Source organism: Cygnus olor, chromosome 16, assembly GCF_009769625.2.
Source record: "Cygnus olor isolate bCygOlo1 chromosome 16, bCygOlo1.pri.v2, whole genome shotgun sequence".
NCBI classification, from domain to species: Eukaryota; Metazoa; Chordata; class Aves; order Anseriformes; family Anatidae; genus Cygnus; species Cygnus olor.
Window position 1 is genome coordinate 12,527,312 of NC_049184.1, and position 23,711 is coordinate 12,551,022.

Here is a 23,711-nt window from a genome sequence, read left to right on the forward strand (position 1 = left end):
ATAAGAGCTTAAAAAAATCAGTAGGTTTATTGTAGGTCTCAAGAGGGGCACAGTATCAATAATGGAATGCCTACATGGTGTCTATACAGAGTAACCCATTGCTTGAATTAAAAAGCAGCTAAGCGGTTGAATTTTGTTCATCATGATGTTTTCTTCTGTTTTTTCTTCTCATTTTCTTCCTTTTCTTTTTCAATTTCAGCAACATACTTCTCAATTTCTTCAGGGCTTAGAATCTTAAAAGAAAAAAGTGACCCTTAAGATACTAATACATCTCAGAGGCTTTTATTTAAGTGATTCTAACTCTGACATGGAAAGAAAGTTAACTGCTGTTTATAGAGACACAGGTACATTGCCCAGACACAACATTCCTTGGCCACTAATATGAAATAGAAATATTTGCCAGTGCAGAATGTGAGATTACGGACTGGAAGTTAGGGCGGCTCTACAACAACGCTATCAGAGAAACAGGCTACGGGGGAGAAAAGCAAAACAAGGCTTTTACCTTCAGCGGCTGATCTCGTCTCATCACAGCCAGCTCGATGTTCTTCCCACCGGACTGCACAACCTTAACAACAGTTAGGGGCAGGTATTAGGAGCAGGCCCGTTAATTAATCTAACCCCCTTTCAAAGGGGGAAAAGTACCTCACTCTTTAGCTCTAAGCTCTCTAGCCCAGTAGTAGTGTAAGAACCCCCACCCACCTCCCAGAAAAGGGGCCCTCCTTCTGGCCTCAGTGCACTGAGGTCATGCTGAAGAAAACCACAGTTCCACAATCGGACTTTGGGCTTCAGTTTTCTACATCTTAAATTTTAACACAAAAGCAAAACATGCCCTAAGCCTTTAGTTCATTTATTTTAGTTGCGAGAACTCAAATCTGTTTTCTTCCCTAGACAACTGCAAGCAACTTCTTCCATGTAAGGTGCAGGAATTCTTACCTGAAGCACCGTGAACCTCGAATTTAACCCTGCACAATGTATATTTATAGCCTACAATTAGTACGGTGTTCATAGATACTTTCATACTACTGTATGAAGATTTTGGTGTTCTCACATTTAAGGAGTTAATCCAAACATACAGTGAGGAGTCACACAAGCGTTCTGAAGCTGACTCACCTCAAGAAGAGCCTTGATAACGAGCTTAATAGTTAGATCATCTGTTTCAATGGCTTCATCAGTATAGTTTTTCTCCAGGAATTCACGTACAGATTTAGCTCCTCTGCCAATGGCATTAGCCTGGAAATGGTGAGGGTGAGAAAAAAATAGCACAGAGGTTTAGGGAAGAGAGACCTAATTTACACGGGAAGCAAGAAATAGGAGTTGTGCAATTACATGGTGCGAAACCCTTTTGTGGTCACCATGTATTTTGTGACAGACTGAACACCTTACTTCCCCCACATCACTCAAAAAGACAGTAGTCAGGTACAGGTATGGATTTGGTAAACAAAAAACACAGATGTCCCAAGTAGAGCTGAGCTGCAGACAGCCATTCCCAGTCAATGTGATCATTATGGATCTTTGCTGCTGTGAGCCAGCACCATCTGGTCAGTTAGATCTCCTTTCTACTTCAGTCCCTCTTTAAAGGGGGCATTAACTCTTGAATATTTAATTATTTCTCCATAAGAGATGGAATCAACTCACCTTCCAAGCATGGTATGTGCCAGAGGGATCGGTCTGGTACAGCCGGGGGGTTCCATCAAAGTCAAATCCCACAATCAGAGCAGAGATACCAAAAGGTCTGCGACCGTTGCTCTGAGTATACCTCTGACCAGAAAGAAGAGACGTTTATTTCATAAGTAGTTCTAAACATTTTTAGAGTAAAAAGCAGAGACTGTAGATGTTACAACCAGAAAAGGAATCAGAAGTATTTTAGGAGGCTTTCTTACTAATCTACCTATTAAAGTCAGGATTCCATATCCTACAGAATGCCATAAGCAAAGCAAGTAAAGTGAGCAGGAACTGCTCGATCCCTTCTCCTAACATCTGTTCAGGTTTTCTGCATGATTACAGCTACCAGGAAGAATCCCTCCTGGCAGCTGCTGCGAGACAGACAGATCTAGCAACACCGTGCTTAGACAACATGCTCAGGAAGCCAAAAAGGAGGGTGACAAACACAAAGCCAGTTTTCACCAACGATTTGCAACAATTCCATGAGTTACAAAGCACGGTATCATCTGTGGTGATAGCTGGCTGCAGGAAAACCAGTGTTAAAGCCCTTTTACTGGTTTTGCAAAGTAGCTGCCACATCAGGCACCAGAATTGTCCCCAGGCAAGGAGGCCCCACGCTGGCAGCATTATGGCAGCAGCGACAGCATGCCAGAATGAGACAAGCGTGGGATTACTGCGAAGGAACACTGACATTTTGGAAAGCGGTATTCTGCTCTGGCAGGCAGGTAATTATTACAAGCATTACACTATCACTATACTAACACGTCTGTGTAAATTAGACTATTGCTAGTCCCAAGTAGTTGCTGAAAATTATTTTAACACTAGAAAATTAGTAATTTTAATCATAGAATGGGGTTGGGCATATTGTGACACTATATTTATGAATTTTAAACAAACTAAAACATAATATATTAAGTGCTGCACTGCTTTGCTTCCCTCTTATCACTCCCTGCAACGTCCCAGAGGAAGCAAAACTACAGCAGGAGCCACAAGGATGTTTGGGCGGTAACACAGCGCTGACATCCTGAGTGCACTAAAGCTGCAGATTAGCAAAGTGTTCCTGATAACATCACAAACGTGCTCACGCAGCCATTACAAGTGCCAATTCACTTCATCTTTGGAAGAACACTAGTGATCAATCCCATTACGACATTTCTGTTTCCAGAACACCACCACCACGTGCTGTGTTACACTGCTTTTTACCAGCTAAGCAGAACGTGGCCAGGAGAGACCTTTCACTCGCGCAGTCAGGCGCCGTTCACCAGGACATATTTGAAACGTCTCCGCGCCGTACAACATACCTGCTTCAGGCTGGCGATGTAGCGTGTGATGTACTCCACGGTGACAGGATCCTCCACGGTCAGCCGGTGGCTCTGACACTCCACGCGAGCTCTATTTATAACTATTCTGGCATCAGCTGTGAGCCCTGAAACGACAGCGCGTTCGCTATGCTCAGACACAGGCTTCGTACCACACGCACAAACAAAACAACTACGCTCGCCCTAAGAGGCTGACGAGGACGGTGTCAACAGCAGTGGAAAAAAGCAAACGAGATCATCATTTCTTAGGCTTGCTGAGCAAGGACAGCATTTAAAAGACAATAGTAGGAACGTAATGCAGCAAAATGGCACCATTTTTGTTTACAGCTTTCACGTTTGTGAGTTAAATATAACATGCAATTTTGAGGCAGGCAATCAGACCACTACTGCCAGGCTGAAAGCACTCCATCGAACAGCAAACTAAGAAAGCAATTGCAATTCTCCCATGCTTTGGTTCTATTTCTTATGCAATCTGCCACCCTCAGTTTTGTGACTTGTTTCTGCTACAGAACTCAAGGTTGTGACCCCACCTGCACACGTGGGGATCCTTAGCTGAGGAAGCGAGGCAGCAGAAGTTGGCCAAGCCTATCACTCCTGCATGCTACATCTAAAAAAATACTATTTTTGCCAGCTAAATCTCCTCTTAAAGCATTATTAATACTGATTGAAAGACCCCAAATTAATTGAGGATGGGAAATACATTTTCTCTCCAATTACGTTGTTTTTAAACTTTCATGCCTCCTGTTTAAGCTCTGATCAATGGAAATTGAGTCACTTGGACCACGAAGATCGTGGAACTAAACTATTTGTGCTTCAAACACCTAACTGTTCATTCAGAAGGAATCTTCTGAACTCGGAGATGAAAGATTATTCTTTGTTTTATGCAATTTAGCTTTTTCGGCTTGATGCTTGTGGAAAGAAGGCCCTGTAACTGATGAATGGCTCTCACATCTCCTGTAACACAGCTACCCAGTTAAACTAAGTACGTTATGTCCTCAGAATCCATAAACCTACCGAAGGTGCTCCCGTAACTGTGCGCCTAACCCCAAATCCCAGAGAGTTCACATACCTGCAAAAGCCATGCAGACATTGTCATCGAGAGCACAGATCTTCCGCACAGTTCTTTCATCCTGAAGTTTTGCCACAGACTTCTTTTCCACCCCCAGAACAACAATATCCTTCCCTCTGACTCCAACCTTCAAAGCAGTAAAAGGGGAAAAAAAAAAAAAGTTAAGCTAGGCCTGAAGAACCTCGTAGCTGCAGACTTTAGTGAAATGAGTATTAGGAGAGAGGGGGAGAAAAGTCACACAAAAACAGATTATAAGCATGGTTTCAACTTGAAGTCAGCATTTTGTTTCCTATTGCTACAACCTGGAAAAGAACTGATGCAACCAAAATTGCATTAGGTTCCCGAGTGCAGTTTCACAATCAGCTTTCACCAATTTAAATCTGTGCAGCTCCTAAGAGAGATATTCCCTCTCCTCCCACCGACCGTTTTCCCCGACACCACCGTTAGTATTTCTGCAGCCAGAGGCAGGATCAACAATAGAACTGCCACTGTGACTGCTCCGCTGATACTGCTCGAGTCACAACTAAAACCATTTAAGACCAAACAAAATGTACAAGCAGCCCGTCAGTAGGCTGCTTCTTTACTGTACAAATGCATACTTCAAGTGTGTTTTCCAGCATTACGGAAGGGAAAAAAAAAAAGTCCACCTTTCATACTTTTCTTTCCACTGCTTCTCACAGGGTGACAGGAATCAGTCATTTCTTGTGAGTGCCCCTTCTGTTATGTTACAGATGTTTCTAAAACATTAAACTCAACCAACTACCCGACAAGAGACAAGACAGAGGTAGATTACATTAGGTGTTAACTCCACTTTTACAAGGTTTTTCCAGGGAAAAAATTTCTGGGGAAATCCCCCAATTTCTGGGGGGAAAAAAATTGGTACCCAGTGCCAGGACAAGAGGCCACAGGCACAAACTGGGGCGCAGCAAGTTGTTTCAAAACACCAGGAAGCACGTCTGTGCTGTGGGGTGAGGGAGCACAGACCTGCACAGGCTGCCCAGAAACTGTGCAGTCCTCGGAGACCTTCCAATCACACTGTGATTTACGCCCATCCCATAAGCAGTAAGTTTTCTTCTTGGCGTTTTGTTATTTGGGAATTAACAGTTTTGTTTTGTTTTTCCCCCGGTGATAAAACTCTTAACTGAGCAAAAGTCTGGGGAAACTGGAAGACTGAAACTGGCAGAAAGTCCTGTCTACATGCCTTTACTGATATGTTTCCCAATCCACTGCGAATCTGCATCTTGCACTAGGATAAAAGATTACCCTTTGGACCACGTGCAAAATTACAAAGTCGAGGATCATCCTCTCCCGTAGCTCTGCCACAATCTTGCAGGTACGAGGGTCTTGCTCCCTGTGGCTGGAACAGGGTTGCTCTGCTAACTCAGGCTCCCCGAGGCAGCACAGCGCGCCGAGGAGCGGTCAATCCACAGCTGCTGCATCACTCCCACCACCCCAGGACACCCACCTCGCGCCCCTGCCTCAGCAAACAAAAACCCCAACGCGCCCCCTCCAACAGGCAGGGAACTGAGGCAGCGCCTTGCACACAACGCAGCGCCCGCTCTGGAAGAAAGAAGCAGCGCTTTTAGGCAGCTCCAAAGCCACTGTTGAGCTGTGAAGCCCCCTAACACCAGTGTCACCCCCTAAACCCTGTCCCTAAGCACCAGGCCCAGCCTTTCCTTGAACACCCCCAGGGACGGTGACTCCACCACCTCCCTGGGCAACCCGTCCCAACGCCTGACTACTCTTTCTGAGAGCAAATATCTCCTAATTTCCATCCTGAACCTCGCCGATGCAATTTGAGGCCATCCCCTCTGGCCCTACCACCAGCTCCCTGTGAGAAGAGGCCGACCCCTGGCTGCGGGTGCCCCAAACCGGGCGGTGCTCACGGCCAGGCCGGACGAGGCCCTGAGCAACCCGTCCTAGCGGGTGGCGTCCTTACCTGTGGCAGGGGCTGGGGCTGAAGAGCTTTTCAGGCCCCTTCCCCGGCCGCTCCGTGCCCCCGGGAGCCCCTTTTCAGGCGCCTTCCCCGGCCGCCGCCCCCTCCCCACGCTCCCGGCCTCTCCCTCAGGCCCGGGCCCGGCCTCCCCTCAGCCAGCCGGGCTTCGGGAGCCGCCCTGCCGCCTCTCGGCCCTCACTCACCGCCGTGGAGCCCTTCTTCACCGCCTCCTGGGCGTACTCCACCTGGAAGAGGTGCCCGTCCGGGGAGAAGACGGTGATGGCCCGGTCGTAGCTCATGGCCGCCGCCTCCCTCAGAACAGCACACTCATCCCCCCGCCCGCTTCCGGGATACGCCAACGGCGCCCCCTGCGCCAACTGCGTACGCTGCAGCCTCGGCGGCAGGGGGGAGGCAGCGCGGCCGCGGCTGCGCATTTAGCGTACGCATGCAGCGCTGCGCACCCGGCGTAATCAGCCGGCGTAGGCGGCCCCAACCTGGCGCTGCGCACTCGGCGTAGGCGCAGCGCCCGCCCCCGTTTCCCCCGCTCTCCCGCACTTGGCGTAGCCGCCGGCCGCTCTACGCAGTTGACGCAGCGCGGCGGCAGGAGGCCGGCAGCAGCCGCCCGGCTGCGGCAGGGAGCCCGGCGGCTGGGCCGCACCATGAGGGAGCGGCCGGCGGGGGGGAGCCGGCGGCCGCCGCTCGGGCCCGTTTCGGCGGCCTCCCCAAATCCCCACCGCCGCCTCGTCGCCGAGACCCTCCGGTAGCGGCTGCGGGCTCGGGGAGGGGCGGGGCGGCCGGGGGAGAGGAGCCCGGGGGTGTTTTCCCGTTGCGGAGCGTACCATCGGCGTTGTCTCCCCCCGCCGCGCACTGCGGCTCCCCTCGCCGGGTAATAACAACATTATCGCAGCCCGCCCGGCATGCGATAGGCACTTAGTGCACCCCACCATGTCGGTCGCCTTTGCTTCTGCTCGCCCGAGGGGCAAAGGGGAGGTCACCCAGCAAACTATCCAGAAGGTAAAAAAAAAATAATAATAAAAATAAAAAATAAAATTTAAAAAATAATAAAATTAAAAAAAAAAAAAAGCATGCTTGTGGTACAGGCAGTTTTCTGCAGGATCCCGGGGAAGGCTCCTTCATGGAGGTGCTGCTGAGGTGGGCAGGAGGAGGAGGAGGAGGAGGAGGAACAAAGCCGAGGTGCGGGGATGGCTGCGGGGGGGCGCGGGGCAGGGGCGGGAGGCGCCTCGCCCGCTGCCGGGGGGGGGCAGGCGGCCGTGAGGTGCTGCCGGGCATCCGCTGTGCGTGACGGGGTTCTGGGGGTCTGCCGGCCAAAAACGGGGGGGGAAAGGGGAAAATGAGTGAAAATAGGGAATTTGCGAGGGGGTTCTTTTGTATCTGGCTGCGGGATTTTGGTCGCGGAGGAGGCAGAGGGAGCAGCGGGCGCTGGCGGTTCCACCTGCTGTTATTTGTGCTGTGGGCATCGGGGTTCGGTGACAAAGGTCTTAAAGATTCCCTCAGGGAGTGAGGTCCCCACGCGGGTCTGGTGCAGAAGCCGAAGCAGAGGGCTGGGAGGTATTGTTCCCCCCTGTCACAGGGGATGCACGCACCCGCCCGGCCCCTCCGTCCCTCCGCAGAAGGCAAAACTGCGTGACGAGGAGGCTGGAAATGCCGATAAAGCCCGGGCACGCTCTGCTCCGACCGCTGCTTGGCTTCTGGGCTCGCTGCGAGCGCTGCCCGCCGTGAGGTGCCGGCGGGGGTCGGGCTGGGGGCTGGGGCTGGGGGCTGGCGGGTTGTGGCCGGCGGGGAAGTGTCACTGAGGGAACTCGGCGGCGGTGGGGTTTGGGCCATTGCCTGGTGCCGCTTTGGGACTTCGAGGGGACAACCGGCGTTGGAGGACTGTGACAGAACAGATGTAGAGGCAGAACAGCTGCTGTAAGAGGTGGAAGTGTGACGGAAATCTCGGGACGCTGTTCGGAAACGAATCCCACGTTGTGCAGCTCTTGCGCCACGCGTAGTGTTGTGGGCCGATTAATTTTAAATAATAAAATATTCCCGTGGCTAAGCTTTTCTTTAAAACTCCAAATTGGATGAGGTTAGGGCAGAATTTCATAATTCAGATGGTTTTTACTTAAAAACACCACCATATCCATAAGCAAAGGGCAGCCGAAGTATCTTCATTTCAATTTTCAAGCACTTTCCTTCTTTTCATATCCATAAACTTTATGGAGGCTTCAAAATGTTATTTATTTACAAATAACATCCAAAACCGTTTCCCGTCACAGGAAGGTTTGTTGGCACATTCCTTCAGGACTGCTCACCGGTGTCATCGGGTGGTTTTCAGTGATTTTCCTTTTTGCAAAGCAGTGATGCTGAGCGAGAGGCTTGCAGGCACAGTCACCAAATGGGCTTTGCAGTCAAGTACAAGAAGTGGGGCAGTCCGAGAGGGAACAGATGCTGGGCTACAAACTCATTAAAATTCTTATTAAAGTGTTTTTTTTTTTTTTGAACATACCAATTTTGTTGAGAAACAACGTTATTCTTATTTGCATTTGTAATATATAAGCTGCTTATTTTTATTTGTTAACTCAATTTTAATAGTCCGTTAAAGCTTTTATTATTCAAGTACACACTATCATCCTAAAATAAATCATGCGGAGGAAGTTAGAGCTTTTGTCAACACAGCAGTGGTGATGATGCTTTAAAATGATTCACCAAATAGCATTTTTAGGGCAGTGAACTATAATTTCTTGTGTGCAACAGAGATCAGAACTCAGTTCTTTTTTCCTAGGAAGTTAGGAAAAGAGCTATTCCTGTTTCCTTTTCAGTAAGCAAAATGTTCTTCAGCTAATTGTGGAAGAATAATAACCCTTTTCTGATAAAGGTATCTGTGGTATTGCTTGGACTCTTGGTGTGGAATACACACCTTCACTGAATGTGAAAATGTTTTTGCCAGTGAAAGTTGATAAGGACAGTGTTAAATACTTCACTAATTCTGCATTCAGAATTTCCATTGGCACCAGTGAAAATTCTGTGCAATGAATACAGACAGTGAAACAAGGAGCTGTGCTGTGAGTCAGGCAGGAGTATTTTCTCTTAAGGTTACCTGCTGCTCCCAGGCTGCATGTGTGCTGGAGGAGCAGGGCTTCGTTTGACACAATTCCGACGTTTCCTGCCAGGGCTGAGGACACCACCTAGACATCCTGCTGGTCCTCAGCCCCTCGCCGGCTTGGGTGACAAGGTCGCTTGCAGGTGCCAGCAGCAACCGGTGGTGGATAGGGGCGTCCAGCGAAGTTCTGGACAACTTGTAAGTCCCAAGCAAGGAGCACGACGAGCCGAGCTCTGCAAGGGGGTGACTGGCCAGACCAAGCGCAAAGAAAAGACTCTTCTGCTCATTTTCCTATAACCTAGCTTTCTGCATCTAAATGGGTCAGGAGCTTGTTCTCATCAGAACATACACCCACACAGATTAATTCATATTTAGCTAGTATTAAAGATGTTATACTTTTCTTACGTCCTGATGCCCAAGTTCAAAGGCCCAACCTTGCAAGCACTTAATAGCAGTGGAACCCACAAATTGCATTATGTAGTGAGTTTTTTCACAGAGGCAATTATAAATTCATAAATGCTGTTGTTATTTTTCCATTCATTCACCTGCAGAAAGCTTGCTCCATTCCCAAGAAAGTGATGGGGAAGAGGCAAACTATTATCTTTGAAATTCTGAAACAAGCAAAAGGATATTTTAATTTTTTTTACTGCGTAGTAAGTTCATTAATTAAATGACAGGTGGCATTTTGTCCAGCAGCCCTGATTTTTTTGAAATAATTCAGTGAGTAGATTTTACTGAATGAAGCTAAGTTAGCAGCCACTGATACACGCAAATTAACTGGAATATAGTTACTCTGTATTTTCATTTGAAGTCCTCCCTGTATTTCAACTGAACTACCGCAAAGGACGTAGTGGGATGTAATTTTCCTAAATGTGGTTTCAGTGGATCCAGCCTTGCAAATTTTATATTTTGTCAAAGTTCAGAAGTCTGCAGGCACAAGTTCTATGCAGGAAAACAAGTAGGTTTAAATTGTTTGAAAGTATGTCTCCTATTTGAACATAAGAGTCTGAAGTTTTTCAAAGGGCTGGGTGATACTTTAGAATGAGGGAGACGCATTTCATAGGGAAAGTGATTTCCTTCTTCAGCATAAAATCTATCTGGCATTTAAGGAGCAAAAAAGGTAAGTCCATTAATTCTTCTTTGTTGGGTATTTCAGCTAACTCATTTGAAGATAACTTCATAAAGGAACGATTTGAAAAGCACTTTGTAATATCCCAAAGTAGAAGTAGTAGTGCACAAAACACAATCCATGGTGAAGGAGGGTGAATGTGGAATGTCAAAACCACGGGACTTCAATCTGATTCTCACGGTAACTTGTTTTGATCGTGTTTCTTTTATGCAGATGCTAGATGAAAACCACCACCTAATACAATGTATTATGGATTACCAGAGCAAGGGGAAAACTGCAGAATGTACTCAGTGAGTATTACGAGTTTTGGGGTATGTCAGAGAGTTTGGGTGTACTTTTTCTCAAGAACAGTACTGTGAACAGCTCTGCTTACTGGCCACTAAGAAAATACCTGGACTATTTCCTATTTAGGTTCACTTGTATTAAGAAACGTAGATTGTTCTAGAGACAGAGGTTTTGGTGTTTTTGTTTTTTTTTCCTCCAAAATTTTCAAGAATTTATTATTATAAATATTTTTAACAGATCATTTATTAAAATAATTATAGAGGATTACAAACCTGGTGATATAGGACCACTAGCTTTATGCAGACTCATTAAATGGGAGTAGAATCAGGTATAACATAGATTCATCAGAAAGTAATAAAATGTTAAGGATCACTAGTGGTTATCTATGGCTAAAACAATATGCATATAGACATACCAGTTTGTTTTACGTACTATTCCTAATCTTGAAAGTAAAATGCTTTTATAAACTTTATGGGTTAAGTCTCGATCAGGAAGAATAGCCAATCTGCCCCATGAAAGGTCAAGTTATGGGGCCAAACCCAAAAGAGCTGTACTTTCCAAAAAAATGTTTGTCTAAATGAGTTTATGATTCAGTTCTTGATGAATTCAACCTACAAGATTTGAATTATTTTAATAATGCATGCACTGCCTGCTTGGAAATTAATCCATTGAAGATTTTGAGCACTGAAGGTCAGCACTGAATGCTTCTGCAAAGAAGGCGGTACTACGGGAGTATGTGTGCGTTTGGGAGGAGGCTACCAAGTTCCATGCTCCTTGTATTCATATCACCATCCTGGTTTTATTTTTGCCTCTTTTACTGCTTTCCACACATTTTCCCCTTATCAGAAGAAAAGTCATGCTAAAAAAGTATTTTCTCTTGCCTTGTTATAGAACCCTCCGTGTCTGGCTCTTCACTTTGCTCAGTGGTGCAGCTGTAGTTTGCTTTTGGATGCTCTCCTGTTCTTCCTTACGAGCTTTTCCAGTTCATCGAGAACTGTGAAGAAGCATACATGGTTCTGGTGGTGCTTACTTGAGTAAACACTCCAGTTAAAGCACTCTTATAAAAATCTTATTCTTATCTTGCTGGAAAGGCAAACAGGTTTTGGTTTTTGGAGTTTCATTACTACTAGGACGCTGGTTAAAGAGAGGAAGAAGCTGTGGCTAACTGTTAGAGCAGCGGACCCAGTGTCAGTACTTAAAGAAATCCTGAGATTCCAGCTTTACAGGTCACTCAAAGTGCTTTCAAAAATCTGCGTACTTTGCTTCCCCCTTTCTCCAGGTTCACCCATTTGTAAGTTGGGTGTTGAACCCACTGTTGAAAAGCATGGCAGCACAGAAATAGGTCAGTACTATTGCTATTTATTAAAACTGATGTAAAGTGGGCTAATGTAACTTCACTAGCCATTTGTAAAGAGCAAAAAAAAAAAAGAAAAAAAAAGGTTGTAATTTTCTGTGTTGTTAACCCTTTCCAAATAAGCTTTACTCCTTATTCTATAGATACCAACAAATCTTGCACAGAAACCTCGTTTACTTGGCAACAATAGCAGATTCTAACCAGAATATGCAGTCCTTGCTTCCTGCTGTAAGTACCAGTGCTACCATCAGAAACCATCAGAGGGAAATGTTCATTCATACTGTTACTGATCACTGTCAGGAAACCATTTTTTAGTATTTTTCCAGCAAAAAGTTTTGAAGTGGTCATGTAGACCACTAAACAAAAGTTACTGTATTTGAATCGCATTCTTCAGGATGTTAGTGTTAATATCTGGCTCCGTGGCCTAAGTTCTATATCCTAAACGCTGCAGTGTCACAGATCTGAACAGAATCCATTTGTTCCAGATTTCTTATTCTTTAATTATTCTTCTTGTATTCTTTACGCAGGAAAAAAAAAAGCCACTGTTTTATATCAAAAATCGAATTCAGCATTTGGGCATTAGTTTGTTTTTAAACGTTGTGTTATTCTTGCTAAAGTGATTGATTTTGGAAGTATCCCACCTAACACAAAACACAAAATAGCTTTATGCTTGACAAGGGTCAATTTGCCAATGCTCTTCTGTATAGTCTCTGCTAACGCATATACCCTCAGCAGTTACTTTCAGACCAGCACAAAATGAAATTCATGTTAGTACAGAAGAATGGGCACAGAAGGCAGGCTCTATTATAAGCCCAATTTTGAGATCTTCGCTGTGCTGCCTGCTGGCTTCCCTGTGTCATGCTGAATGTCATTTGCACACCCTAGTCAAAAGAAAAAAGGTTTACTCAAGCAAGCCTAAAAAGTGAGGAAAGCACGCATTTAGTTGAGGCAGCTTTTAGTCATAGTCAGGCTAATTTGGGGGGTTATTATTTTTCTAAATAAAACCTAACCAAAAATTTGCTTCTCCTCCTTGTTATTTGCAGCCTCCAACGCAAAACATAAACTTGGGCCCAGGAGGAATGACTCAGAGTGCATCCAACCAATCTCTCCATTCACAGAGCAATCTCAGTGATGCAATTGGGACGGGCCTTCCTCCTTCCTCCCTCATGCAGAGTCAGATTAGCAATGGTGAGCCTTGGTCCCCTTTGTGCTGCTTTGCTGTTGCTTGGCAACAAAATCATTAATGCAGAATATACTTAGAGAGCTGTAAAAGACCTCTCCTAACTCACCTTTCAGGCATATGGAGATTTCAGGCACATGCTGAAATCATCACAAAATGGCTACAGTCGGTAATGATGTTGGGTTCTGCAAGGACTCCAGGCTGCTCAGTATTTCTGTAGGGGAAATTAAAAATAAAAATGTTTGTTTTAAAAAAATGTGTAATGAAAATCACCAAGTAAAGATTGCCTCCAAGTTTTTAGTTAGAAAAATTATATATTGCAGTATTTTTCTCTTGAAGGCGGTGGGGGCTGGCCAGGGTAAAACGAGATTGCTTGTGTAACTGACTGCACAACCAAGCCTTTAGATTGCAAAGGCTTTCTAGGAGAAATGCCTTTTTAAAAATAAAATGGTGTTATGTCAGTCTTTGTCCTCTGCAGAATCTTGCAGGGATTGAACTACGTAGCCAAAGAGTTTGCACAGACATTTTATATGGATAAGATAAATACACAACTTTATCTATTTGTTTCTTTTGTTCTCACAACTGAAAAGAAACTCACTGAAAGAGTTTGTTTTTTTTTTTTTACTTTGTGCATTTTATAGTATGAATAATCTGTTTATTTATTTTGTATTTAATGATTATTTAGTTAGCTCTTGTTTATGTGGGTCTTTCCCAAAGTGACAGAGAGAGAAAAACAGTTTCTATAAATAGAAATATGTGACTGTAAAATCACAAACCTTGGCAGGGGGACTCAAGAGCAGATGCAAGCCATGAAATTACTTTGGACTTTTAAAAAATCTGTTTGTGGTCAAGCTGATGGCACCTTTTAAACTAATGGATGAGGTATCTACTTTAAACAGTTCCAGCTGTAAAAGGGGCTTATTAACTTTATCTGAGCCTTCTTTCTGAAGGATTTATTAACTAGTACAAGTATTAGAATAAATCAGTCAAAACATCGTTTTGTTTTTTGCTGTGTGACATATCACTCCATGTATAGATAGAGTGAGAAATTATTTAACGTTTGTCAACAGTTAGTGGACAACGTTTTTTGCAAGTTAGGAGTAAGTATGCACTAACAGTTATGGATACGTGGGCTCTAGGACTTGTGAAAATTTTCCATCTAGTGGAGATGAAAGAGTGTAATGAACAGGTAGAACATGTAGCAGTATGTGTATCTCTGGTTCTACTGATTTCAGTAGGCCTAGGTCTGTTCATCTCCTTTTAAAAATGCTGCTTGCTTCTCTCCATCAGAGGAAAATATAAAAATCAACAGCAATTTTTCTCATTTTGATGTCTATAAATATCATTAAGAGCAATTAATCAGGTTTGCACTAAGAGAATTAGATACATTTTTCAGAGGCTGGAGATACGCTTAATAACTGAATTGAAATATCATTATTTAAACATTACAACACAATTCTTCTCTTCTAGGGATTCTGCATGTCTTCCATCCTATCTAAATTAATTTAGATAGACAGCAATACACAGTTGAGTTTAGATAGACAATACATACTATCGCAATTTATGTAGTAACAATACCCAGTGAAAACAACTTTCCAAAACCCGCTCATAAAAGTATTTACAGCAACTAACAGCAAAAACCAGGACCAGTTTTCCCCAGTGTTAGTTATCCAACAGCAACAGAATTTTTTAAAAAATAAGTATACTGCCAGGTAGGGAGGATGATACTCAAAACATCAGGATACAATTGGAGCACCCTGATAATTACATGCTGGGATATCGGACAGGGAGTGCTGCAACAATAGTGATGATGATTATGGTGACTTGGAAGATTTATCTTCTGAAAGGCTGAGGTTCTTCCAGGCAAACTTCAGGAAAGGGGAGAGGCAGGTGTGTCCTCTTGGCCCTTGGAGGGAGGGGTCCCTCAGTGCTTCCTAAGCCTCGGCCAAGGTTAACTGGTTATAGGGGAACTGCCTGAATGCAGCAATGCGCAAGGAGCCGCTGCTGTGCTCCCCATCATCACCATTTGTGTGAATGGGGAAGATGAGTTGGCAGCAGGACAGGAGGAAGGAAAGAACAAATTTCAGGAGGCTGGGATGTTACCAGAGTGCGTGTGTTTTCTGAAGAATCTGAAATTACTGGCATTTGTTCATTCTGCTGCCTGCAAGATCTGCGGCAGCCCATGAAGAACTGGCTGTAGGCTGGTGCTGCTGATGTTTTTCTTCTTGTCTGCAATTCTGTATACCTAGATTTGGCAGCCAGGAAGAGGAAGATCTCTCTAATTTTGCAGGAGGCAATTTTAATTTGTCTGTAGATACCAGGGAATTTTAATAATGAGGATTTTTTTCGTTTTGTTTTGCCTTATCATATTTTAGAAAGGCTGCGAGGGCTTTAATGCTCACTGTACATTGCCAATAATAGCACAGATTTTCTTGTTGCTCTCTTTAATTTTTCTAGGTCCTAATCACGTGTCTATGCAGCAGTCAGGCCAGAACACTATGCCCACAACCTCTCTGAGTATGACTGTCAGCAGTCATGGAACTGGGCCTGGTTATAGCCATACAGTGCCTGCATCTCAGAATGTGCCAATGCAAGGCCAGGGGTCAATAGGCAATTATGTCTCTCGAACAAACATCAACATGCAGTCTAATCCAGGTAAACTCCCTCTTCCTCCTTCTGGGCCAACTTGACTTTTCAGTGACCTCAGAGGTTTACCACACGCGAATGTGTTCTGTAAATATTTTCTGTAGACAGGGGCAAACATGCAAGAGGAAAAGCTTTAAGATGTCTCTGAATTTTAAGGTGTCGGGCACCAGAGGAAGTGAGAACAGTTTCAGACTTGTTTCAACTTCCATTGACTTGCTGTGGTTAACAATGAGTTGTGGAAAAGAGGATTAGTTAGCTAAAGGTGCAGCAGCGCTATCCAGTAGGTCCTGGCGGCAAGTCTCACGCCTGTGGGAGGGCTCGGAAAAGCACCTTTGGCCTAGCTGAAAGGGCCTGCCAGCCAAAGAGTATGGCACATTTACCATTTTTATGTTACTACCACGTTTTTTATGCATAGAGAGGCTAGCAGACAACTCAGAAGTTCTCTCTTGACTTGTAAAAATGATTGCTACTGAGTATTGAATGGGATGTTAAATGCTTGTTCTTTCAGACAATATGAAATGTAGGGAGCAAATAAATCCTGGAATGTCAGTTTATTTAATCTGTATGATCATCAGGTATGTAATAAGATCGAAGTAGAAGAAAGAATTGACTAGAAAACAAATGCAGCAATGAATGAGTCAGGAGTGAGGAACAAATATCAGTTCTTTCTTTAATCCTACTGTAATAATGATTCCATTCTTTTAATTAAGGTAATAATTATCAAGGTTAGATGTATTTTCAAATGTGTGACTGAAACAAATGGCAAGAGCTAACCATGTAAAGAATATCCTTTTCTGACTACAGTGCAGAAGAGTTAAATGCATGTAGTAGGAAAACATCTCCCCCTATGGAAAAATCACAGAATGATCAGGTTGTGAGTTAGTTGAAGGTTTTAACTTGATTCCAAAGAGATCAGGGAGACAACGGTCATATCCTTTTATAAAATGGTATTTTCCATGCACGTTGTAGTCTCCATGATGCACCAGCAAGCAGCAACGTCGCATTACAACTCGGCGCAAGGAGGGAGCCAGCACTACCAGGGCCAGTCCTCCATTGCCATGATGAGTCAGAGCAACCAGGGCAACAGTATGATGGGGCAGCGACCGATGGGCCCCTACAGAGCTTCACAGCAAGGTAAAGCCTACCAGTAGCTTATTGATATAATTACCAGTAGGTTGATGATGTTCTGCCCATTGTGTAGGGCAGGTAAGTCACCAAGATTTCCAAGCCAATTTTATGAATAGAGAACCCATCTGGGAAGACAGGAGATCTGAAATGCTGGAAGTACCGTGACAGCCAGAACTTTAATCTCTTTTCAAGTGTATTTTTTTAATTATTTCAGGTGTTTAGAAATAATTCTGTCTAGAAGAGATCATATATCTCTAAAGAAAAGAAGAAAAGTTTGATATACAGCTCACTGAAGTCATTGGAAACCTTTTTGTTTCTTTCAAATGGTATTGGATCAGCCGTAAAATGGCAGAGTTAACAAGGAACACATTTCTGCAAACAAGATATAGTTTGCCAGCAATTAATAAGAAAAATTAGGCCAAAGCAAGGAAAATTCCAGAGGATAGCCACCATGTTCTAACACCTCTGGAAAAACTTCAGAGAGGTAATAAAAATGCTAGACTGATTCTAATATAAAATGAATTTTGCTAAGAAATAAATGAATACATTAATTGTAATATATTTGATTCTAACTGTGTTCTTGAGCATGGCATACATTCTTGTGCTTTCTAATAACTCAGATTAGTAGATGAATTGTAGCCTTTTCTTTCGGTATTGACACCCAAGTGAGTGGTTTTAGGACATGTTGCTGACACTTGCGTAATTTCAGTTTCAACTAGCGTTTTTTCTGAAAATACAAAGTTATTTCCTTTTTTCCAGTGAGCAAAGCATCTTTGAAACCGCTCTGAACGTACATAGCCTGCTTACTTTTCCAGATGTAAACATTGTTTTCTTAAAAAAGAAATAAGATAATAAAAAACATCCCCTAGGAGTCCACGGGCTCAGTGTGCTCTCTCTTGCCTTTGCCTTGCAGGTTCCTCACAGCAGTACATGGGTCAGGAAGAATATTACAGCGAACAGTACAGTCATGGACAAGGCTCGTCAGAACCTATGAATCAGCAGTATTATCCAGATGGTAATTCCTCTAAGCTCTGGTCACTGTAATACTGGTAAAGCATAGGCTGGCATGACTGCCACATCCAAGGACGTGGCAAACACATTAAGATTTGTTTCCAGTTTAAGTGCTAGAAAATTTTAATCCCGCTGCATGGGAGCCTGCGTACCCACACTTCAGAAAGAGCACGAAGCCAAGTTGGGACTCGTATATCCTAGTGATTTCCCTGGGGGTGTGACTTTCCTTGCCACATATTCAGACTTTCTCTTAGCCTCACCTTTGTGCATAAGCAACTTCATAATATATGGAGTCAGCAGTGTGTAGGAAGTTATATTAATAATGTATGTGATAAATCTTTGCAATTTCTTATAGGACATGGTGATTATGCCTATCAGCAGTCATCCTATACAGAGCAGAGCTATGACAGGTCATTTGATGACTCTACACAGCACTATTATGAAGGAGGTAGGAAAATACATTGGTAATTTTCATAAACCAAAGCTCTGTTCCCCTAAAATACTGACCGAGGATACAACATCCTTATCAAAATATAAAACATGACTTGCAGTGTCTGCATTACAGAGCTGCTATTTAGTGTCCAGAAAATAGAGTTCAGCCATGTATAGCATTTTTGTACCAATACCATATCAGCCTGTATCCACAGTATCATGTCAGTAATGGTATGGTGATGTAGTTACGCTGTGCGATCCCTTGTGGGATCACTAATAACTTGTGCATAGCCTGATATTCATTAGAAAAATGATCCTCAGACGTAGCTGAGCCTGGTGGAATTATCGCTATGGATAGTGAACCTTTTTTTCAGTGAGCGAATAAACTTCCAGGATGTGCTCCACTCTTATAAAACTGTTTAATGAACATTTTATAGAATGCAAATAAAAGTGGCTATATTAAAGTAAGAGGTTATGCTCACTAAGGTAAACTAATGTGTTGCAGTTAGAAATGGGGTTCAGAGCTAGAAAAAAATGGCAGCTATAAATGAAAATTTACCCGGAGTGAGAAAGCCTACTGGTTTATTCCAGGACCAACTTTTTTGGTCTTATTTAATTCTCCTTACAAATTGTGAAAAACAACGTGCTAAATGAAACTAATCCTTGAAAATCACCAATATTTTGAGTCTGTAGTTCTACCACTACAAAACTCTGTACAGCAGTACATCAGTACATTCAGTGATGCTATTAAGGCATCTGACCTGTAAATTAACTGTAAAAATATTAACTTTATTATGATACAGCGGGGTGGCAATTTGGTAAAGCAATGTCCTCCATATAGTCTCCATTCATTTTGTTATTTCAGGATACCGCAAATGGAATTTCCATTGTAGACGTTTTTAAAAATATCAGTAACGACTAAATGTGTTGTCTTTCTGGGTTGTATGAATAAACATCATTATCTGGAACAGAATACAGTGGGAGGGCTTCATGAAAAAACAGCTATTTACCCTGGCACCCTTATCTTTGTAGCTCTGACTCTTTCTTCTCTGAAACTCTCCTGGAGTAAAACAAATCCTGGTGGAACAGGTTGCTTGTTTAATGATGTGTATAAACAACTCTCTCCCATTCAAATATCCTAAAAGTCACTAGAGAAATAAACTCATCGTGATTGGCAAAATGCAAACACCTGTTTCTGAAAAGAGTACTTGTCTATGAGTTCCACACCAGGGCTCCTCACTCCCTTATTTTCTTTATGATTAGCATGTACGTTGAAATACCTGCTTCATCTGTAACCAAACTATTTCACTTTTTCCCTCTTTAGGAAATTCTCAGTACAGCCAGCAGCAGGCAGGATACCAACAGGGAGCTGCACAACAGCAAACATATTCCCAGCAGCAATACCCGAATCAACAAAGTTACCCAGGACAACAGCAAGGATATGGTAAGGAAACTGTCACTGGCCAGTCAAGTGTTTGCAATACTTCAACCCGATGTCTCCATTCCTAATCTAAAATATGGTGTAAACTATTTTATTGATTAACCTTGGACATCCACATACTATAAATAGCCAAATAGCATAGCATGAAAAGGAATTCTGGGCAGTAACATCATTAGTAGAGCACTGCATTTCATACTGTTATGTTAGCATCCTGAGTCCTCTCTCGTGATAAATTGAGAAAATTACCCAGTACACACGCCTCATGTTGACTTCCTGACAAGCATTGGTAGGAGGTCACTGTATGCATTCTCAGGCCTCCTACACATCAAATAGTTCTGCAGCTGGCATAAAAAATAACATCAACAATCCGGAGAATCACTACTCCCTCAATTAGGTTTCTGGCAATGTCATATTAATCCTTGGTAAACTTGGAACTGAGGTGAAAAGAAAAATGTGGAAGTGATTTGAACATGCAGCTAACGCTGGCACAGGGCTTTGAAACCGTTCTGGTCACCAGGAGCAGTGCTCCCCATTGTCATCAAATTAAGTCTGATGGCTGCCTTTGAGTTCTCTGGACAGCTGCATGCATCTGAGTCTCTGAAAGTGAGTAACCATTTCAGGTTATTCAGCACAAAAACGGGCTGGAGAGATTGGGAATATTCTAAATACTAGCTTCAAGGCAAAGGATTTCTATTAAACCCAAAATTCAGTTTTTAATGTTAACATTAGGATTCCTCTTTCTAAAGATGCAGAATTTGCTAATTTTTCTCAGGTTCCTTAAGTTTGACACTCCAGACAGCTGCAGTACTCTGCTCCCGTTCTGTTTTTGCAGGGGGAAGTTGTGGCTGGGAGCTTATTGATGCTTCTCAAAACCGTAGATTCAGGGTAACGTTTTGGAAGACCAGAGAAATACAGGATTTCCCAGAGGGATGTAGAACCAGCTTGGGGAAGTCTAGGCAAAATCTACTCACAGTTCATACTTGCAAAGCTTACTTTATTACCATTGCATTTTACATTTTGTTAACCATAAGAACTCCCCCTAGCAAATCAAGCCTTATTGATAGGCTTCTCTGTCTTCTCAGGTCCTGCACAAGGAGCATCTTCACAGTATTCCAGCTACCAACAGGGACAGGGGCAGCAATATGGAAGTTACAGAACTTCTCAGACAGGACCATCCGCTCAGCAACAGAGGCCTTATGGCTACGAGCAGGTAAATCATCTAAATCTCTGCTATAAGAAAGCAGATTTACCTACTAGCTCCTCACATCAATCTATCTGATAACTTGGTGCAGGCATATTGGTGATACATGGGTGGGTCTTTCAACATTAGTAAACCAGCAGAAAATTAACTCCACTGTTTGTAAACCTCTGATATGTTATTCTCCAACATTTTTATTTCTCTCTTTTTTTTTATAGGGACAATATGGAAATTATCAGCAATAAAAGAATATGATCCTGTGTCAGATTCATTTCAATAGTATATCCATCTTTTGAACTGGATGTACCGACAGTTTTGATTAATTGTAATATGTTGGTTACCCCTTAGCACAAAGCAGCGTCTGTATGTGAACAGTGTTCATTTCATGCTGGATATGAAGCAGTGCACTACTGGTAACAAGACAATGCTTTAATGGTTTGATATTTGGTGCTGTGTATAGTACTGTATGTTGATACAATGCAGAAGTTTTTAATTTCCCCCCCATTCTTGATGTTTCTAAATAGCTTTAGGATCATTTGATCACAGTTGTGCCCCGTTCTGGAAGACAGCCAGGCTGTTCGGCGTTCTGGCTAAATACAAAGCCATTCAGTCATATCTCAGCCCGGGGAAGTATCCTACAGTAGGTCATTGATCTTTTTTTAAATAATTCCATTACAGATTACCTGCCAGCTGCTGAAATCCATGGCTCTTAACTTTACTTCTTAAGAATAATGGGGAGGTTACATTCCTTATGTGAAGACAGTTTCATGCTATATGATAAAAGTAAGACTAATTGCAATTTCTGCAATACCTACCAGAGCGAACTACCCAAGTCTTAGAATTCAGTAATCTTCGTAAACCCATGTTTTTATTGTAAACGGTACAGAAAGATGATCAAAACCTATATTCAAAGATACGTTAATCACTAGGGCCACATTTTATATATGCATATCTATAAACTAAGATGTTTCTATTATGGAAAGAAAAATAGAAGGGAGCTCTGAGATCTACAGTGTCAGCCTACTAGATGTCAATATTGCTTCTTATTGTGCTTAGCTGAGAAAAACATCTGGCAAAATTCCGGTCTTAAATATGCTACTCCAGTTTTTATAACTTGCTTATATACATTTTCATGCCAAATTTCACAGGCAGGTGGCTGGCATCCTCCTTTATTTCTGATTCTCCCATAGCCCTTGCTCAGATTTTCCAGCAAGCATTATAACCATAAATATTGTCAATTTTATGGTTGACTGTTCTTACAGCTTACCATCACATTCATTTTTCTCTTGTACCGTGACAGAAATAGTTCATAAGAAAAAAGAAAAATCCTTTTTATTTTTTTTCCCCCAAAAAGCAACTAATTTCAGCTTTAATTGTGAAACAATATACATATAGAGAGGAGAATTGTTAATGGGGTCAACCAGTGAGAAAATACCTATAGAGGGAGGTTTTAGAAATATGAACTAGTGGTATGTAAAAGCCAGTATAAACAATTGAAGTCACTTCTGTTTTTATATGTCCTTATAAAGTGTTGACTAAAGCACTTATAAAGTGCTTATATAACTGCTGAATGAAGTAACATGTCTGAACTTCTCTGTGGCAAAAGGCTAGGATGATTATAGTCCATGAGCAATTTTGAATAGGAGATTAACTGAAAATTTACAATATAGAGTAAATTTACCCTATGTTGTAGGATGTTCTCCTTTCATTTGTCTAAACCGGTGTATTTATGGGATTTTGAGTTTTGGTACTTCGTATTTGGAAAAACCAAGACCACAAGTAAAATAAAAAAACCTCTCACTTCATTACTTTTTTTCCTGTAGAGGAAAATCTTTTAACTGGACAGCTAAAGATCAGTGTTGCTATCAAATGTGACAGCTATCAAATGTCCAAGCACTGCCCTTGCAACATTAACATTTTTAATAACTGATAAAACAGAAGATATTTCTGGTCAGTCCTCATTTCTCTCATCTTTCCTGCTGGTGTTTTCATACAAATAAGTACTCTCAAATATCAAGGAACGGAAAGGAAATAAGATCGTTTTCGTTACAATATGTTAATATTACAGGTAGCCAGAAGAATGCAATATTGCTCTTTGCCAGCTTGGAAATATGCCTTTTTATGTGGTTTTTGAAAGTGCTGAAATACTTTTGAGAGAATACGATCAACACTTAAAATGAAACAGCAACATTACATCAATCTGAAATGTCTTACATTAAGAACTTCTTGAATGTTGTGTATATAATGTATTTGAAAGAGCACTTTGGAAATAGTTTGTACATTTATTTCCTAATTTATACATGATTTTGGTGTTAATATTTCTAATTGTTAATAACAAAACGTTTATTTAATGTGTTGTTCATTTTTATGTGTCAATGTGGAAACAAAGTGATGCCAGCATTTTGACTTCTCCCATTAACTGTATCATTTTCTGTTTTGTAATACAGAATGCTTGACAATTGTTTAGGTTAAAAATTATCTGGAAATGAAGTTGGTGGTGCTTTTCTTACGACACAGACTTTTTGAGTGGAAACAACAAAGGGAGATGCCTTGGGGTCGCACCCACTAGGTGCGCCCAGAGGTTGTCCCAGCTCCAATGCTGAGGGCGATGGGTGGGTGCCTAATTAAAGCCCAATTAACGATGCGTGAGGCGAGGCGAGGCGGCTGACAGACTCAAGGGGACCCCCGAGGCAGACAGCGACGCCCGGCGGCACCCTCACGGGCGTGAGGTCGGTGTCGCGGGCTTGTTGTGAGAGCAGCGGCCTCCGAGGCGGGGCTGAGGGGAGGTGGCGGGCGGCACCTTCCCGCCCTTCCCCAA

The 23,711-nt window shown here is 42.8% G+C and overlaps 2 protein-coding genes across 3 annotated transcripts; one reads left to right on the plus strand and one right to left on the minus strand.

Annotated features, from left to right (window-relative positions):
- PSMA7 (proteasome 20S subunit alpha 7) lies at positions 1–6,472 on the minus strand. Its single transcript, XM_040575602.1, has 7 exons — positions 6,190–6,472; positions 4,051–4,177; positions 2,964–3,088; positions 1,636–1,758; positions 1,111–1,230; positions 503–565; positions 1–233 (listed from the first exon to the last, which is right to left on the minus strand). The coding sequence occupies exons 1-7, from the start codon at positions 6,418–6,420 to the stop codon at positions 141–143; spliced, it is 882 nt and encodes a 293-aa protein (XP_040431536.1). The 5' UTR covers positions 6,421–6,472; the 3' UTR covers positions 1–140.
- A 324-nt stretch (positions 6,473–6,796) lies between these two features.
- Positions 6,797–23,709, plus strand: SS18L1 (SS18L1 subunit of BAF chromatin remodeling complex). Of its 2 annotated transcripts, none has more exons than XM_040575599.1 (11): positions 6,797–7,000; positions 10,432–10,508; positions 12,001–12,085; positions 12,901–13,045; positions 15,495–15,692; positions 16,653–16,817; positions 17,725–17,826; positions 18,178–18,270; positions 19,579–19,698; positions 20,778–20,905; positions 21,112–23,709. In XM_040575599.1, exons 1-11 carry the CDS (start codon positions 6,932–6,934, stop codon positions 21,136–21,138), a joined length of 1,209 nt encoding a protein of 402 aa, XP_040431533.1. In that variant the 5' UTR covers positions 6,797–6,931; the 3' UTR covers positions 21,139–23,709. The 2 variants fall into 2 exon arrangements, with proteins under 2 accessions (XP_040431533.1, XP_040431534.1); XM_040575600.1 differs by lacking the exon at positions 6,797–7,000 and adding an exon at positions 7,478–7,727.
- The last annotated feature ends 2 nt before the right edge of the window (positions 23,710–23,711 follow it).

Coding starts and splice junctions, on each gene's coding strand:
- PSMA7 (XM_040575602.1), bottom strand. CDS start 6,420: ATGCGCAGCCGCGGCCGCGCTGCCTCCCCCCTGCCGCCGAGGCTGCAG. Junction 1,759..2,963: donor ACATCGCCAGCCTGAAGCAG/GTATGTTGTACG, acceptor CTTTCTGGTCAG/AGGTATACTCAGAGCAACGG. Junction 1,231..1,635: donor GCACATACCATGCTTGGAAG/GTGAGTTGATTC, acceptor CACCATTTCCAG/GCTAATGCCATTGGCAGAGG.
- SS18L1 (XM_040575599.1), top strand. CDS start 6,932: ATGTCGGTCGCCTTTGCTTCTGCTCGCCCGAGGGGCAAAGGGGAGGTC. Junction 10,509..12,000: donor AAAACTGCAGAATGTACTCA/GTGAGTATTACG, acceptor CTTATTCTATAG/ATACCAACAAATCTTGCACA. Junction 18,271..19,578: donor ACAGCACTATTATGAAGGAG/GTAGGAAAATAC, acceptor TTCCCTCTTTAG/GAAATTCTCAGTACAGCCAG.